This window comes from Labeo rohita, chromosome 23, assembly GCF_022985175.1.
Source record: "Labeo rohita strain BAU-BD-2019 chromosome 23, IGBB_LRoh.1.0, whole genome shotgun sequence".
NCBI classification, from domain to species: Eukaryota; Metazoa; Chordata; class Actinopteri; order Cypriniformes; family Cyprinidae; genus Labeo; species Labeo rohita.
In genome coordinates this window covers 4,555,135-4,569,547 of record NC_066891.1, presented here as the reverse complement: position 1 = coordinate 4,569,547, position 14,413 = coordinate 4,555,135, and the positions used below count along the sequence as shown (strand labels likewise).

General features: G+C 32.4%; 2 protein-coding genes and 1 non-coding gene across 11 annotated transcripts in view; 1 reads left to right on the top strand and 2 right to left on the bottom strand.

The window, feature by feature from the left end:
- The window catches only part of bcas1 (brain enriched myelin associated protein 1), a 28,157-nt gene extending 26,119 nt beyond the window's left edge, over window positions 1–2,038 (bottom strand). For 2 of the 9 annotated variants that reach the window (XM_051097009.1, XM_051097003.1), the window contains exons 1-3: window positions 1,793–2,033; window positions 1,444–1,501; window positions 501–573 (exon numbers count right to left, since the gene is read on the bottom strand). In XM_051097009.1, the coding sequence (XP_050952966.1) occupies window positions 501–573; window positions 1,444–1,482 (112 nt within the window). In that variant the 5' untranslated portion in view covers window positions 1,483–1,501; window positions 1,793–2,033. Of the gene's footprint in view, window positions 1–500; window positions 574–1,443; window positions 1,502–1,792 lie in introns of all 9 variants that reach the window. The other 7 variants (XM_051097002.1, XM_051097006.1, XM_051097001.1 and 4 more) reach the window with 7 other exon arrangements.
- A 5,767-nt stretch (window positions 2,039–7,805) lies between these two features.
- Window positions 7,806–11,168, top strand: pfdn4 (prefoldin subunit 4). Its single transcript, XM_051097016.1, has 4 exons — window positions 7,806–7,943; window positions 9,930–10,037; window positions 10,123–10,263; window positions 10,795–11,168. Exons 1-4 carry the CDS (start codon window positions 7,917–7,919, stop codon window positions 10,924–10,926), a joined length of 408 nt encoding a protein of 135 aa, XP_050952973.1. The 5' UTR covers window positions 7,806–7,916; the 3' UTR covers window positions 10,927–11,168.
- Window positions 11,169–13,351: 2,183 nt separating this feature from the next.
- On the bottom strand, window positions 13,352–13,424 carry trnat-ugu (transfer RNA threonine (anticodon UGU)). Its single transcript has one exon. It is a non-coding gene; the product is annotated as a tRNA-Thr (tRNA).
- Window positions 13,425–14,413: the final 989 nt, after the last annotated feature.

The window sequence follows — 14,413 nt, the reverse complement described above, 5'->3', positions numbered from 1 at the left end:
GAGCAGAACAAAAACTGTGCAATACCTATGCAATTGCATACTTGCATAAAGTGCATTTCTGGCCTTATTTCTATATGCATCGTACAACTTTCATTGTCTCATAATATGTGCATGAACATATGCATGCATATGCATTCTATGGGATATATATCAACAACATTTATCTATCAAAAAGCATGGAAAATGTGCGTGCGACTGCTTTTTGTTTCCATAAAGGCTTTGTGAAAGTGTTAGCAACAACAAAATAGCAATGCACACAAAATGCAAATTAAACATTGCTTTATCCACCACACATCTGACTACAACACCCAAAGTTTATACAGAGCTTTGAGTCATGTTCTCAATTGTTGGCTGACTAAGTTAATCCAAACAATGTAAAAGCCTGCTAGTCACCTTAATGATACTGATGTTGTAGAGCCTTACTCTTGTAGATGAAATTACGAGGGGAGATGCATTTAGTCGCATGAAAAAAATAACTGTGCAGTATATTGTATACATACCAGGTTCAGTTTCTGGAGCTGGTACTGCATGTCCATTCAGTTCTCCATTTTGGACTTTTTTCTCTGTGTTTACCTGGTAAATGATTTGCACGGTTAGTTTCATGATCTTTTGTTATTTTACATTTTGTTCTTTGGTTTAAATCTGTGTTATTTTAGTATTATTGAGATGCTATTATAGTTTATATTTTGAATAAGTCTTTTTTTTTTTTTTTTTTTTTTTGTATTTTCTAAAGCAGAAAAATTCTTTTTTAAAATAAAAAAACACATGTAAATATATATACATATATATACATATATATAAAACATGTATATATAATTCGTATGAATTTTAATTAATTTTTATTCCAGTTTTAGTTTGAATTTAAAATTTTACTTAAAGTTAAACTAAATGTTGCTTTGGATACTAGCTAATTTAAAATAAGTTTAGGTTTTTAAAAATTTAATTTCAGTTCTTTTTTTTATTTCAAGTAACAAAAATTATTTTTCTGGTTTTATTTTTTGCTAACTAAAACAACCCTGTGCAGTTGTCTCAGTAAACATAACACTATCACATGATCGTCTTTAGCAGAGAAAGTATCAAAAGAAAAAACTAAAATATTTACGTTTCTAATTGAATAATTACACTGGAAAGAGTGTTATAATAATTTATAATGAATAATTTATAATCTGCCTTTATGAATAACAATTTCACACAAATATCTACCAAAACGAACACAAAACGAAAGACATAAAATTACTTGCTACACTGAAAACATTTGCTTTTATCAAGCTAATTTACATAGTCAATGTACAAACATTATCAATAAACAAACATATTCATGATATTGCTAAAACGGCAGACAATAAGTGTTATAAAATACTTTAAAAAAATATTAATGATGCAAAATAAAGCTATATTAGTAAAAAGTAATTAAAAAAAAAAAAAAAAAAAAAAAAAACTCACCTTCTGCCGTTTTTTCTGAGTTGAATGCTCGTTTCCCATTTTCGCTTCAAGTCAGCAACTAAATATCGGCATTGACGTTAAAAATAGTTATTACAATGAAAATATGCACAAAATAATTGTTCAAAAGCCTGTTACAAGAGTTAAATTCAATCATATCACTCAAAGTCCCATTAGGAAACACTACTGATCGCTGCAGGGTGGAGTAGATTATGGCTTGTTTTTGTAAAGTCTTTAGGTTCAATCCCATGCAGGAATCATAATTAAATAACAAAAAATATTTCCAATCATTATTAAACATACAGACCATTGCATATACTGATTTAAAATTTACAAAAATATTTATATTTACCTTTTCACTGTTGTGCCCCAAACTGGTATTTAAAGTCTGTGTACAGTTTCCAAAGCTCGATTAAAGTAATCTTCAGCAGTCTGCTGTCTGTCAGCCCGCGTGTGTACACATATACCTGTCCTATAAGAGGGTGGGGCTCAAAATGCATTATCTTAAGGTACTTCTGAGACAAAAGTGTGGATGAGACCTGGTCTGTGAGCCTATTAGCACTGATGAACTCATGTTCTTGTCCTATTGTTTCACACTGATGAGTTATTCCACCTAAATAAAGGTGATATGATTATCACACGCATCAAAGATAAGGCATCAGACGGCATCTACTCAAAACACTGAAGCAGAGAAAGTGCCAGGCTGATCTGAGAACAGCTCACGTGGGCCAGCCTGTTTTGTAGGTGTGGTTGAGCCCAAACAGGATGTGTGTAGAGGATACATAGCTGAAGTTTATTTGCGCAGTGTGACTCTCATCCAGGGCTTGAGTACAGAGTACATGACAGGCTTACCAGTCTAAGCCTTTATTTATTTAATGATTGCTCACCTGCAGAATACATGGGAAGGAACATGAAATACACTTGAGTGATGTGAAAAATGAGGCGTGCTACTCTTTTGAACTTTCTATGCATGAAAGAATCCAGTTTCCACAAAAATATAAAGCAGCACAACTGATTTCAATATTGATCATAATCAGAAATGTTTCTCGAGCAGCAAATCAGCATATTAGAATGATTTCTGAAGGATCATGTGACACTAAAGACTGGTGAAATGATGCTGAAAATTCAGCTTTGGTCCCAGGAATAAACTACATTAAAGAAAACAGTATATTCAAATAAAGAACAGCTATTTTAAATTGTATGTATATGATGAAAATCAAATAAATGGAGCCTTGGTGAGCATTAAAATGTCTGAAAGGTACTGTAAGTTGTCTTAAATTAATATCAATGTCAGAAAGACGATCATATTCTGCAGCATGATTTGAAATGTTTCAAATGTTACTTTAAATTCTAAATTTGAGTTTTTATTAATATTTTGAATCATTTTCATTTTAGTTCATTTTATTTTGCGTAGCAATTAAATAAAATTAATAGCTTTTTTCTATTATAGTTTAAAAAAGTAAAAAAGTAATAGTTAAAAAATCTATTTTGTTTTAAATGTTATTTGAATTCAGTCAACATTTATTTTATTTTATTTTATTTTATTTTATTTTATTTTATTTTATTTTATTTTATCTTATCTTATCCTGTTCAGGACATCACTGCAGATTCATTAACCGGGCTATTTGATTTTTACAGCCAGTTAAACTCATCAGTTTAAGCTTATCATTAAACATAAATAGATTTTTTTTTTTTTTTAAGTTAAAGCTTTAGTTATTTTAAAATAAAAAATAAAATAAATTAAATTAATAGTTTAAATAAAGGTAAGAGTAAAAAAACTATTTTGATTTATATATTTATTGATTTATTTTATTTAAATACAGTCAATATATTTTATTTTATTTTATTTTATTATTTTACCCTGTTCTTTACCCTGTTTTTTTTAGGTTTATTATTATTATTATTATTTTAGTTAAAGCTTTTGTTATTTTAAAATAAAATAAAATAATAAAATAAAATAAATTAATAGTTGAAATAAGGTTAATAGTAAAAAAAATGTATATTTTGATTTATATTTATTGATTTTATTTCATTTCATTTTACCCTGTTCTGGACTTCATTACGGATTTATTAACCAGGCTATTTGATATTTACAGCCAGTTAAACTGATCAGTTTAAGCTCATCATCAAACATAAAAGGATTTGGTTCATTTGTTTGAGTGTCGTGATGAACCCTAGTTTTGATCATCAGCTTCAGATCATGAAATAAATCCTAAAGCAAATCTAAATACAAAGCATTTGTACAACGGACTGCTGTGGACTGTAGGACAGTAGTAGGCTTATGTTCAATAATAGGGAAACTTCATTTTGACTTCCAAGACAAATATTGATACATGAGATGCACTGCAATGATTCTTTTCTTGTTATTAGATAATTTGGAAAATATAGCAATACAAAAAAATACAGTCTTTGAAAGAGAAAAAAACAGACAGCAAATGTATGCAGGCTAACATAAAGTTGACTGTTCTCCCGCATTAATCTTGTGATGAAATATTGATGTTAAATACTATACATGTCATTGTGATCCCCTACTCATATTCATGACCCACCCTTTTTCTTGATTGTTTTAGCATAAATGATCAGTCTGCTTGACCTTTTTGATCTTTTCTCAACATAATATAATTCTTTTCATTGCATGACATGCATAAATACAGGCTAAATACATGCTGACCGTCTCCCACAGGCCCATTCAGGCCGTTTTAGTCATTCCCAATAAATGCAACTAGTTTGAGCTGAGGAATCTTCTCGCTTGGCCAAAACGTACTGTAAACTTTTTAATATTTCATTAAACGAATGTCAAACAGAACACTCCAGTATGTACAGCATTCAGTGTTTTCTATTCAACAGAAAGCATGACAACGAACAAAGGAGCAGATCAGCCGAGGGTGAGATTTTGTCATGTAAGCGCCGTTCATGGACACAGACTCACATTGTAAATGTACACACTGGGGGCGAAAAGCAAATTCCTGTGTGGTCACTGTGAACTTGATCTGCCACCATGAAAGGAATTCTTGCAACATGCTAAGAGCGAAAATCCTTGAAAAACCTCAAAGGCATTCCACTAAACCATCCGAATTCAAACTGAAAAGTTGCTATCATAGTTTTTTAAAATGAATGCATTAATATTTGTAATTGATACTCAAATATGCACATGTAAATTAAAGACGGCTATTAAAAACAATCATGCATGAATAGTTGTGTTGGGAAAAAAGTGGGAAATTGCATAGCATCCCAATATTTGTCTTTGGGTGGAACACTGTTTACAAAGAGGATGTTTAAGAAACCAGCACTAGCAACCACAGTGAGTTTGTTCAGTCAGGTTGTGTCCGCTGTCATTATGTTAACTAAATATTCAACAGCTTGCACCCTGTGGTGCAACTCTGTTTTACTTACCAGAAACACAATAGACGCTCACATGGCTATTCTGAAGCTGAAAGAGCTGGTTCACCCAAAAGTAAAGATTCTGTCTCCATCTTCTGTCATGCATTTCTTTAAAACATAAAAGAAGATATTTTGAGATGCCTTCAAGTACAGTTTTTCTGCTTAGCAATAAAAAGATCAGTCAAAATTGTAATGTTTTTAAAGAAGTTTCTTCTGCTCGCCAAGCCTGTATTTATTTGATCCAAAGCATAGCGAAAAGACTAAAATTTTGAAATATTTTTACTATTTAAAATAACTGATTTCTATTTTAATGTATTTTAAAATGTCATTTATTCCTGTGATTTCAAAGCTGAATTTTTAGCATCATTACTCCAGTCACATGATCCTTCAGAAATCATTCTAATATTTTGATTTAAAAACATTTGTTGTTATTATGTTGAAAACAGCTGAGTGTATATATATATATATATATATATATATATGGAATATTTTTGATGAATAGAAAGTTCAGAAGAACAGCATTTATCTGAAATGGAAATCTTTTGTAAATTATAAATGTTTTTATCATCACTTTTGATCCATTTAAAGCATCCTTACTAAATAAAAGTATTACTTTATATAATTTTTGTAATGTATTTTTATAATTAAAATGTATAAATAAATTATAAATGTATAATATTTTAAAAAATATATACTGACTCCAAGCTTTTGAATGGTATAGTGTATAAAGTTACAAAAGGTTGTAGCAATGCAGTTGAATGATATTTTGGAGACAAATTTCAATCAGGCTTTCGTAAAAATCATTCTACTGAAACTGCCCTAGTCAGGGTCTCTAATGACATTTTGATGGCCACAGATGCAGGTGAATGTTCCGTGTTGGTTATGTTAGATCTCAGTGCAGCGTTTGACACTGTGGATCACTGCACTTTGATTAATAGATTACAATCTTTAGTAGGTATCTCGGGATCAGCTCTGGATTGGTTTTCATCTTTTTCTGTATTTGTTGGATCCTTTATGTCTGATTCTGTTCCTTTGTCCTGTGGTATGCCACAAGGTTCTGTGCTTGGCCCTCTGTTGTTTAGCCTGTATATGCTTCCTTTTGGCAAGATTATTAACAGTTTTAAGATAATATCTTATCATCTATATGCTGATGACATTCAGCTATTTTAGACCTGACAGTCTAGATAAACTGTCAGTTCTGCAGGATTGTTTAGTCTTCATTAATAAATGGATGGCAAACAATTTTTTGCAACTCAATAAGGATAAAACTGAAATGATGATCTTTGCTCCTGACAATATTACACCTAAGATTAAGCAGGTTTTGGGGGTTTCAGCTACTTCAGATCATAGCGAAATAAGAAATCTAGGTGTCGTTTTGGATAGAGCCATATGTTTTAACAATCATGTAAAGTCTGTAGTTCGCTCATGTTTTTTCCATCTTAGGAACATTGCTCAGATTAGATCGGTGGTTTCAAGAAAAGAGATGGAGATGCTTGTTCATGCCTTCATCTCGTCACGATTGGACTATTGCAATGTTCTGTATACTTGTTTGAATAAGTCTTCTTTGGAGCGACTACAAGTTGTACAAGTTGAATGCAGCTGCAAGGCTTTTAACTGGTACCAGTAAGTGGTCTCATATAAGACCAGTACTCAAGGACCTTCACTGGCTTCCAGTTGAATTCAGAGTGCAGTTTAAAATTTTAGTTATCACTTATAGAGCCTTGCATGGTCAGGCACCTCTCTATATTCAGGATCTTTTACATAAACATTCACCGGGTCGGTTTTTAAGGTCTTCTGACCTGGACCTTTTAACTGTCCCTAGAACACGTCTTAAGACTAAAGGTGATCGTGCTTTTTGTTCTGTGGCACCGAGGCTTTGGAACTCTCTTCCATTAGCACTGAGAACTATGGGTTCTGTCAATTCTTTTAAAAAACACCTGAAGACGCATCTTTTTGGACTTGCTTTTAATTAACAGCAATGGTTGCCTGTTATTTTATTTCTGTGAAGATTGGTTTTGTTTGTTGTTTTATGGTAGATCTTATTGTATGCATGTTTGATCCGTTTTATTGACAGTTTGTAAAGCACTTTGTGACTCCTTGTCTGTGAAAGGTGCTATATAAATAAATTTTACTTACTTACTTACTTTTTATTTCAGATAAATGTGATCTTGGATCTTTCTATTCATCACAGAATCCTGAAAACATGTACTAGCTGTTTTAAATATTGATAATAATAATAAAAAGGTTTCTTGAACAGCAAATCAGCCTGTTAGAATGATTTCTAAAGGATTGTGGGACACTGAAGACTGGAGTAATGATGCTGAAAATTCAGCTTTGCATCACAGAAATAAATTATATTTTAAAATATATTCAAGTAGAAAGCGGTTACTTTAAATAGTAAAAATATTTCACAATATTATTGATTTTCCAGTATTTTAGATCAACTAAATGCAGGCTTAAATCTTACTGTTCAAAAACTTTTGACTGGTAGTGTATGGACAGTCATGGATTTCAAAATGACTAAAAAATACAATAGGAACAACCACTATAATAAATATAAACATCATTTAAAATGATCCAGACAAGTCAGTTGGCCAAGCTTAATGTATATGTTTTTTTTTCTTCATATGGCCACTTTTGGGCCTGTGGGTTTTTGGAAAGTAAACAAGTAGGCCTACAATAACATGTAATTGTTTAAATGTTTTTAAGATGTCCATTCTTTATTTGTGGTTCTTTGACAAGGCTATACTGACAAGTGGAAATATCTGGTACATAAGAGTGTATATTTACTGGTTCAACTTCAAGTGTATTATGTCTATTTGGAAATAAATCTACTATCGTCCAGAAGATGTCAGTAATTGTTTTGAAAATCCTGATCACAACGAAAACTACGGGTAATTTCAAGAAAACCGCAATGCAAAACTCATGCACTCAAGTCAGTTATTAAAGTCAAGCAATGTCTTTAATTCTCCCTCTGACAAAAGCACCAGATTTTTGAAACGGCAACAGAACCAGGCCCAAACTTATGAATACCCACGTGCTCCATTCCGCCGCCGCTGCTCACGCGCGTGCACGCAGCACGTTTCCCGTTCAAGATGGCAGCCACCATGAAGAAAGGAGTGGTAAGCGTTCAAATAAAAGGCTTTCTGTCTAGATCAACGTCGTATTTTTTGGCGTGCTTAGTAAGCTGTAAGTGGTGCTGAAACATGTAAAACAGTGCACGAATGAGAAAGTTGAGCGACTCTAGAGAGTATTTGTTTTCACTGATTTTGAGAGCAGCTAAATGGCTAACGTCACATTATTCGTGATTTTCTGGCATTGACATTTAGTTCTTATTTACATTTACGTTCATGTAAATGTTAATGATTTTATGAAAATAAGAGGGATCATACAAAATGCATGTTATTGTTTATTTAGTACTGACCCGAATAAGATATTTCACATAAAAGACGTTTTAAAATAATAGTTGAATTTACAAAAGAGTTTACATATGCTTGATTCTTAATACTGTGTTGTTACCTGAATGATCCACAGCTGTTTTTTTGTTTGTTTTTGTTTTTTTAATGATAGTTTATCATGAGTCCTTTGTTTGCCCTGAACAGAACTTTTTTGTGTATTTTTGTGTATTTTAACCCTTTCCAACAATGACTGTATGATTTTGAGATCCATGTTTTCACACTGAGAACAACTGAGGGACTCATATGCAACTATTACAGAAGGTTCAAACGCTCACTGATGCTACGGAAGGAAACACGATGCATTAAGAGCAAGGGGGTGAAAACTTTTGAACAGAATGAAGATGTGTACATTTTTCTAATTTTGCTTAAATACCATATTTTTTCATTTCATACTTACATGTTTCCCAGAAGACAAAATAAGTTAAACTTATATATATATATATATATATATGTGTGTGTGTATGTGTGTGTGTGTGTGTGTGTGTGTGTGTGTATATATATATATATATATATATATATATATATATATATATATATATATATATATATTGTTGGGGGTAACGCAAGTTACGTAATAATAATACTTTTTTCAAGTAACTAGTAAAGTAGCGCATTACTTTTGAGTTTCTAAGGAAATATCTGAGTTACTTCTTCAAATAAGTAACGCCAGTTACTTTTTTCCCCATTTATTGATTGTCAAGTCTCCTGTCGGGAAATTGGGAGTAAACATGTTACTGTATTCTAGACTAAATGTGAACATGCATTAATTCATCTCACTCACAAAAAAACAGATTCAGTATTCCTCAAAATGAATAAAAACAGTGAAATTCAAATCAGAATATGACGCAAACCTGCAATAATTAAATATGTTAAATAAAACAAATATTCTTTATGCATTTAATACCATTTCATTATCTGATGTCTTTGCTGCTGACCTGCGATGATCCAATTCAACCATACTAATAAGCAAAAATTACTTTAGACAAACTAACATTTGTGCTTAATTTTTTTTTTTTATAGCTAAAGTGTGATCTCCTGCATAAATGTACTTTTCTTTCAGCCTGAGGTGAATTCATTTCACTTTTGGTGTAAAAGGGCTTTTACATTAGCATTGTTTTATATTAAAAACAAAGAAGCCAGCCCTGCCCAGATTTTAAAAGTAACGCAAAAGTAACGTGACGCATTACTTTCCATAAAATAACTAAGTAACGTAATTAGTTACTTTTTCAGGGAGTAACGCAAAATTGTAATGCATTACTTTTAAAAGTAACTTTCCCCAACTCTGTGTATATATATATATATATATATATATATAATGTATAAAATTAATAAACAACATGCAATTTGTATGATCTCTTATTTTGGTAAAACAATTAACATTTTGCAGATTCTGCAAGGTGTATGTAAACTTTTGACTTCAATTGTATATCATAACATTTGAACATAGTTCTGAGTTTCCTAACTCTAAAGTAATATTTTAAAACACTGCATATGTTTACAGACACGGTATATGAACAGAATTATTCCATGGCATTATTTGAGTTTTATATATTTTTCTTGTAACTTACAGTGTATATTTTAGAGGAAATGGGTTTGTTTATATTGGAATAAATGCATTGTTTTAATTAAAAATCACTCAAATCAAAACAGGCAGCTGAAGATGTCAATGTAACATTTGAGGACCAGCAAAAGATCAACAAGTTTGCCAGGAATACAAATCGGATGTCTGAACTTAAAGATGAAATTGAAGCCAAAAAGGTAAATAATTGGTTTGATTTGTATACATTTTGGGTTGCATTTTGTTCAGGCAGATGCTGATCAAATCCTTTTTTTTTTTTTGTAGAAATCCTTACAGAATCTAGAAGATGCCAGCGATGACCTCATGATGTGTGAGGACGATGCAATGCTGATCCCGTATCAGATCGGAGACGTGTTCATCAGTCACTCTCAAGAAGAGACACAGGAAATGCTGGAGGCAGCAAAGGTGACGTGACTTGTAACAAACCATATTTTATTCTCTTTTTGAATTAACAGCTAGCAGGAGTCCAGGATATGTCAAAATAAGAGTCCTGGAGTGTTTCAGGCTTTTACATAAAACATTAAAAGTCTTGTATTATAGATAAAGTGTTTTTTTTTTCCTTTTTTGCATTTTTTCCCCGTTTAATATTGATATTTTGGTTACACACTTTATCTGTCATTTTATTAAACGTAAACGTAAAATGGGCTGCCCCATTAGATTATACATTATTCATTATATAGATTTTACTAGTAAGTTGCTGCAAATCGAGTACAAAGCGACCTACTGCAAAACCATCAAGGATCTTGTTATTGGAGAACTGATAATAAAAACTAAAAAATGATTAGATATATTTGTCACAGAGTTTTCAAATGTATAAAAAAGATTTTTTCAAAAGTTTTAAGCATTTTTTGCTTTGCAGATTTCCAATTTGCACTTGTGTTTCTTGCTTGCTGAGTGTTTGTTTTTGTTTTCATACTTATATTCTGGTGTCCACAGGAAGCCCTGCAGGATGAGATCAAAGCGCTGGAGGGTCGTGTTACATCTATACAGGAGGTCCTTGGAGATTTGAAGGTTCAATTATATGCCAAGTTTGGAAACAACATCAATCTAGAGGCAGATGAGAGCTGAGACCTTAAGCATGTGGACTTGACCTTATAGACTGTCAGTCTCCAACAGGATATAGCATTTCTACTCTGACAACAAGTTCTCGCCCTGTTTACTCCAGTGATGTTTGTTGCATTTCACATGTCCTTGTGTGTAGTGAATTATTTGAGCTGTTGCATACAGGTGGATTTGGGGCCGGCTGGATGAAGCTTCCAGTAAGAGGAAATAAGAGGCACTGATGTTAAAATAAAAAAGCAAAATATTTACATTGTTTCCTTCTGTTTCTTATTATTGGCACAATTATGTAGGCTTAAAGTAGTGGGTAAATTTAATGGTAAATTGGGTAAATCTGGTAACAGAAAGGTTGCAGGTTTTAATCTTAAAATTTACACCATCATTCAAAACAAAGGTTGTTATTTTTTTTAAAGAAATTAAATACTTTTTTTCCAAAAAGGATGCATTAAATTAATTGTAAGTGACAGTAAAAAGCAGCACAACTGTTTCAAACGTTGATCAGATATGTTTTTTAAGCAGCAAATCAGCATATTAGAGTGATTTCTGAAGGATCATGTGACTCTGATAACTGGAGTAATGATGCTGACAATTCAGCTTTGATCACAGGAATAAATTACATTTTACAATATATTCAAATAGAAATTGTAGTAATTTTTCATAATGTTTACGGTATTTTTGATTAAATAAATGCTACCTTGAGCATAAGAGACTTCTTTCAAAAAAACACACACATACATACACACACACATATATATATATATATATATATATATATATGTATATGTATATGTATGTGTATATATACAGGGGTTGGACAGTGAAACTGAAACACCTGGGTTTAGACCACAATTAGTATGGTGTTTGGCCTCCTTTTGCAGCCAATACAGCATTATTTCATCTTGGGAATGACAAATACAAGTCCTGCACAGTAGCCAGAAGGATTTTGAGCCATTCCTTTCGCAGAACAGTGGCCAGGTCACTATGTGATGTTGGTGTATGAAAACATTTCCTGACTCACTCCTCCAAAACACCCCAAAGTGGCTCAATAATATTCAGATCTGGTGACTGTGCAGGCCATGGGAGATGTTTAACTTTACTTTCATGTTCATCAAATCACTCTTGTCACCAGTCTTGCTGTGTGTATTGGTGCATTATCATCCTAATACACGGCACCACCTTCAGGGTACAATGTTTGAGCTATTGGGTGCACAAAGTCAACCTTCACACTCTGCTCTTATTGGTGGAATGTGCGATCAGTAAAGACTGGCCACCAGGCTGCATAAATATAGCCATGAAACCTCCAACACTATATTGGCCAGTGTTTCAGTTTCATTGTCCAACCCCTGTATATATCTACTGCCGTTCAAAAGTTTGGGATCAGTAAGATTTATAATGCTTTTTAAAGAAGTCTTATGCTCAACAAAACTCCATTTATGTGGTCAAAAATAGAGAAATAAAAAGTAATATTATGAAATAATATTGCAGTTTAAAATAACAGTTCTCTATGTTAATATACTTGAAAATATAATTTCAGATCTAGATTTATTTGATTAAAAATACAGAAAAAACTGTAATGTTGTGAAATATTATTGCGATTTAAAATAGTGGTTTTCTATTTTAATGTACTGTAAAATAGAATTTATTCCTGTAAACAAATGCTGAATTTTCATCAGCCATTCCTCCAGCCTTCAGTGTCACATGATCCTTCAGAAATCAATCTAATATGCTAATTTATTATCAATGTTACAAACAGCTGTGGTGCTCAATATTTTTTTGGAACCTGTGATACTTTTTTCAGGGTTAAAAAGAACAGCATTTATTGAACTTTATTCTTTACTATCGTTTTTTATCAATTTAACACATCCTTACTGAATAAAAGTATTAATTTCTTTCAAAGAAAAAAAAAAGTTGAAATAAATGCTTTTTTTTAAAAAACATTTTATTCATCAAAAAATCTTGAAAAAGAATCACAAGTTCCCAAGAAAAGATCAACCAGTACAACTGTTTCCAACACTAAAAACAAATCAGCATATTAGAATGATTTCTGAAGGATCATATGACACTGAAGACTGGAGTAATGACGCTGAAAATTCAGCTTTTGTTTACAGGAATAAATTCTATTTTAAAGTACATTGAAACAGAAAACCACTATTTTAAATCGCAATAATATTTCACAGTATTACAGTTTTTTTCTGTATTTTTAATTAAATAAATATAGCCTTGATGAGCAAAAAACATTAAAAAACATTTTAAATGAAGTTAATATCTGAAATTTTTGGATACATTCAATACAGTTTACAAATTATAATTGAAAGGAGTAAACATTCAGTGTGAGCACTAGAATGGTGTTATGATAGAACAGATATGCCAATGGCAATTGTTTTTATTTGACTAATTTTATAGGTTTTTAAGATAAATGTTTGTATTTACCCACAGGCCCCAGCGAGGATCGAACTCGCGACCCCTGGTTTACAAGACCAGTGCTCTAACCACTGAGCTATGGAGCCAGCTGATGCTCACTGCTCCTTTGTTTTCTATTTCAAATGACTTATAGACACTTTATGCAAATCACCAGCAATTTACAAGTGGCTTAAAGGAACAGTACACCCAAAAATGAATTTTTGCTAAAAATGTACTCACCCTCAGGCCATCCAAGTTGTAGATGAGTTTGTTTCTTCATCAGATTTGGAGAAATGTAGCATCACATCACTTGCTCAGCAATGAATTCTTTGCAGCGAATGGGTGCCGTCAGAATGAGAGTCCAAACAGCTGATAAAAACGAAATAATATTCATCATCTTGAGGCCTGAAGGTTTCAGCAAATTATTTTTTTTGTGTGAACTATTCCTTTGACCAACTCTTTTAAGTGTTTCAACCCTTATATAGGCCTAATAGAAACTCTGAGCTGTTAACAAAGGACACAAATTGTCAGAAGCATTCAGAAGGTTTCCAAAAAGCCTTGATTTTATCTCAAAATCAGAAATGAATAACAAGTTATTTACATGTGGTATTGATTTTCAGCAGGGCTTTGAAAAATCATTGTGCATTAAAAAGCCACAACCCTCATGCATAATTTGTACAAGATATCATATTTAATCGCATAGTTTATTCTACTGAGCAAGACGTATAATTATTACTCTGTGTAACTGCATCATTACAGGGTAAACATCGTCACTACATGGTGTCTGAAGCGTGCTAATTGGCCTAGGAGAAGTGAGTGCTGAATTCCAGCTGTCGTGATTTCTTCATCTGCATAATCAAATGCTGGTCTGGTCCTGCTGGAGCAGCCGTGATTGTACTGGCCTAATTAAAGGGAGCGTGTGAGTGTGGCCGGCTGCAGCTAATAAAATGGCAGATAAATAAATGGAGTTAGAGGCTCTGGCGGACGACCTCTGGAGGATCCACATCTCAATTAACAAGTTCCTCTGCCCTGTGGGCATAAAGAGAAGCTCCGCCCACTCTCATGCATTAAGTGCAGCCTGAAAATGAGGAGATCA

What these genes read in the sequence shown, in the direction of transcription:
- pfdn4 (XM_051097016.1), top strand. Translation starts at nt 7,917, where the DNA reads ATGGCAGCCACCATGAAGAAAGGAGTG. An exon ending in ATGAAATTGAAGCCAAAAAG is followed by an intron (nt 10,038 to 10,122) that starts GTAAATAATTGG and finishes TTTTTTTTGTAG; the next exon opens with AAATCCTTACAGAATCTAGA. An exon ending in AAATGCTGGAGGCAGCAAAG is followed by an intron (nt 10,264 to 10,794) that starts GTGACGTGACTT and finishes TGGTGTCCACAG; the next exon opens with GAAGCCCTGCAGGATGAGAT.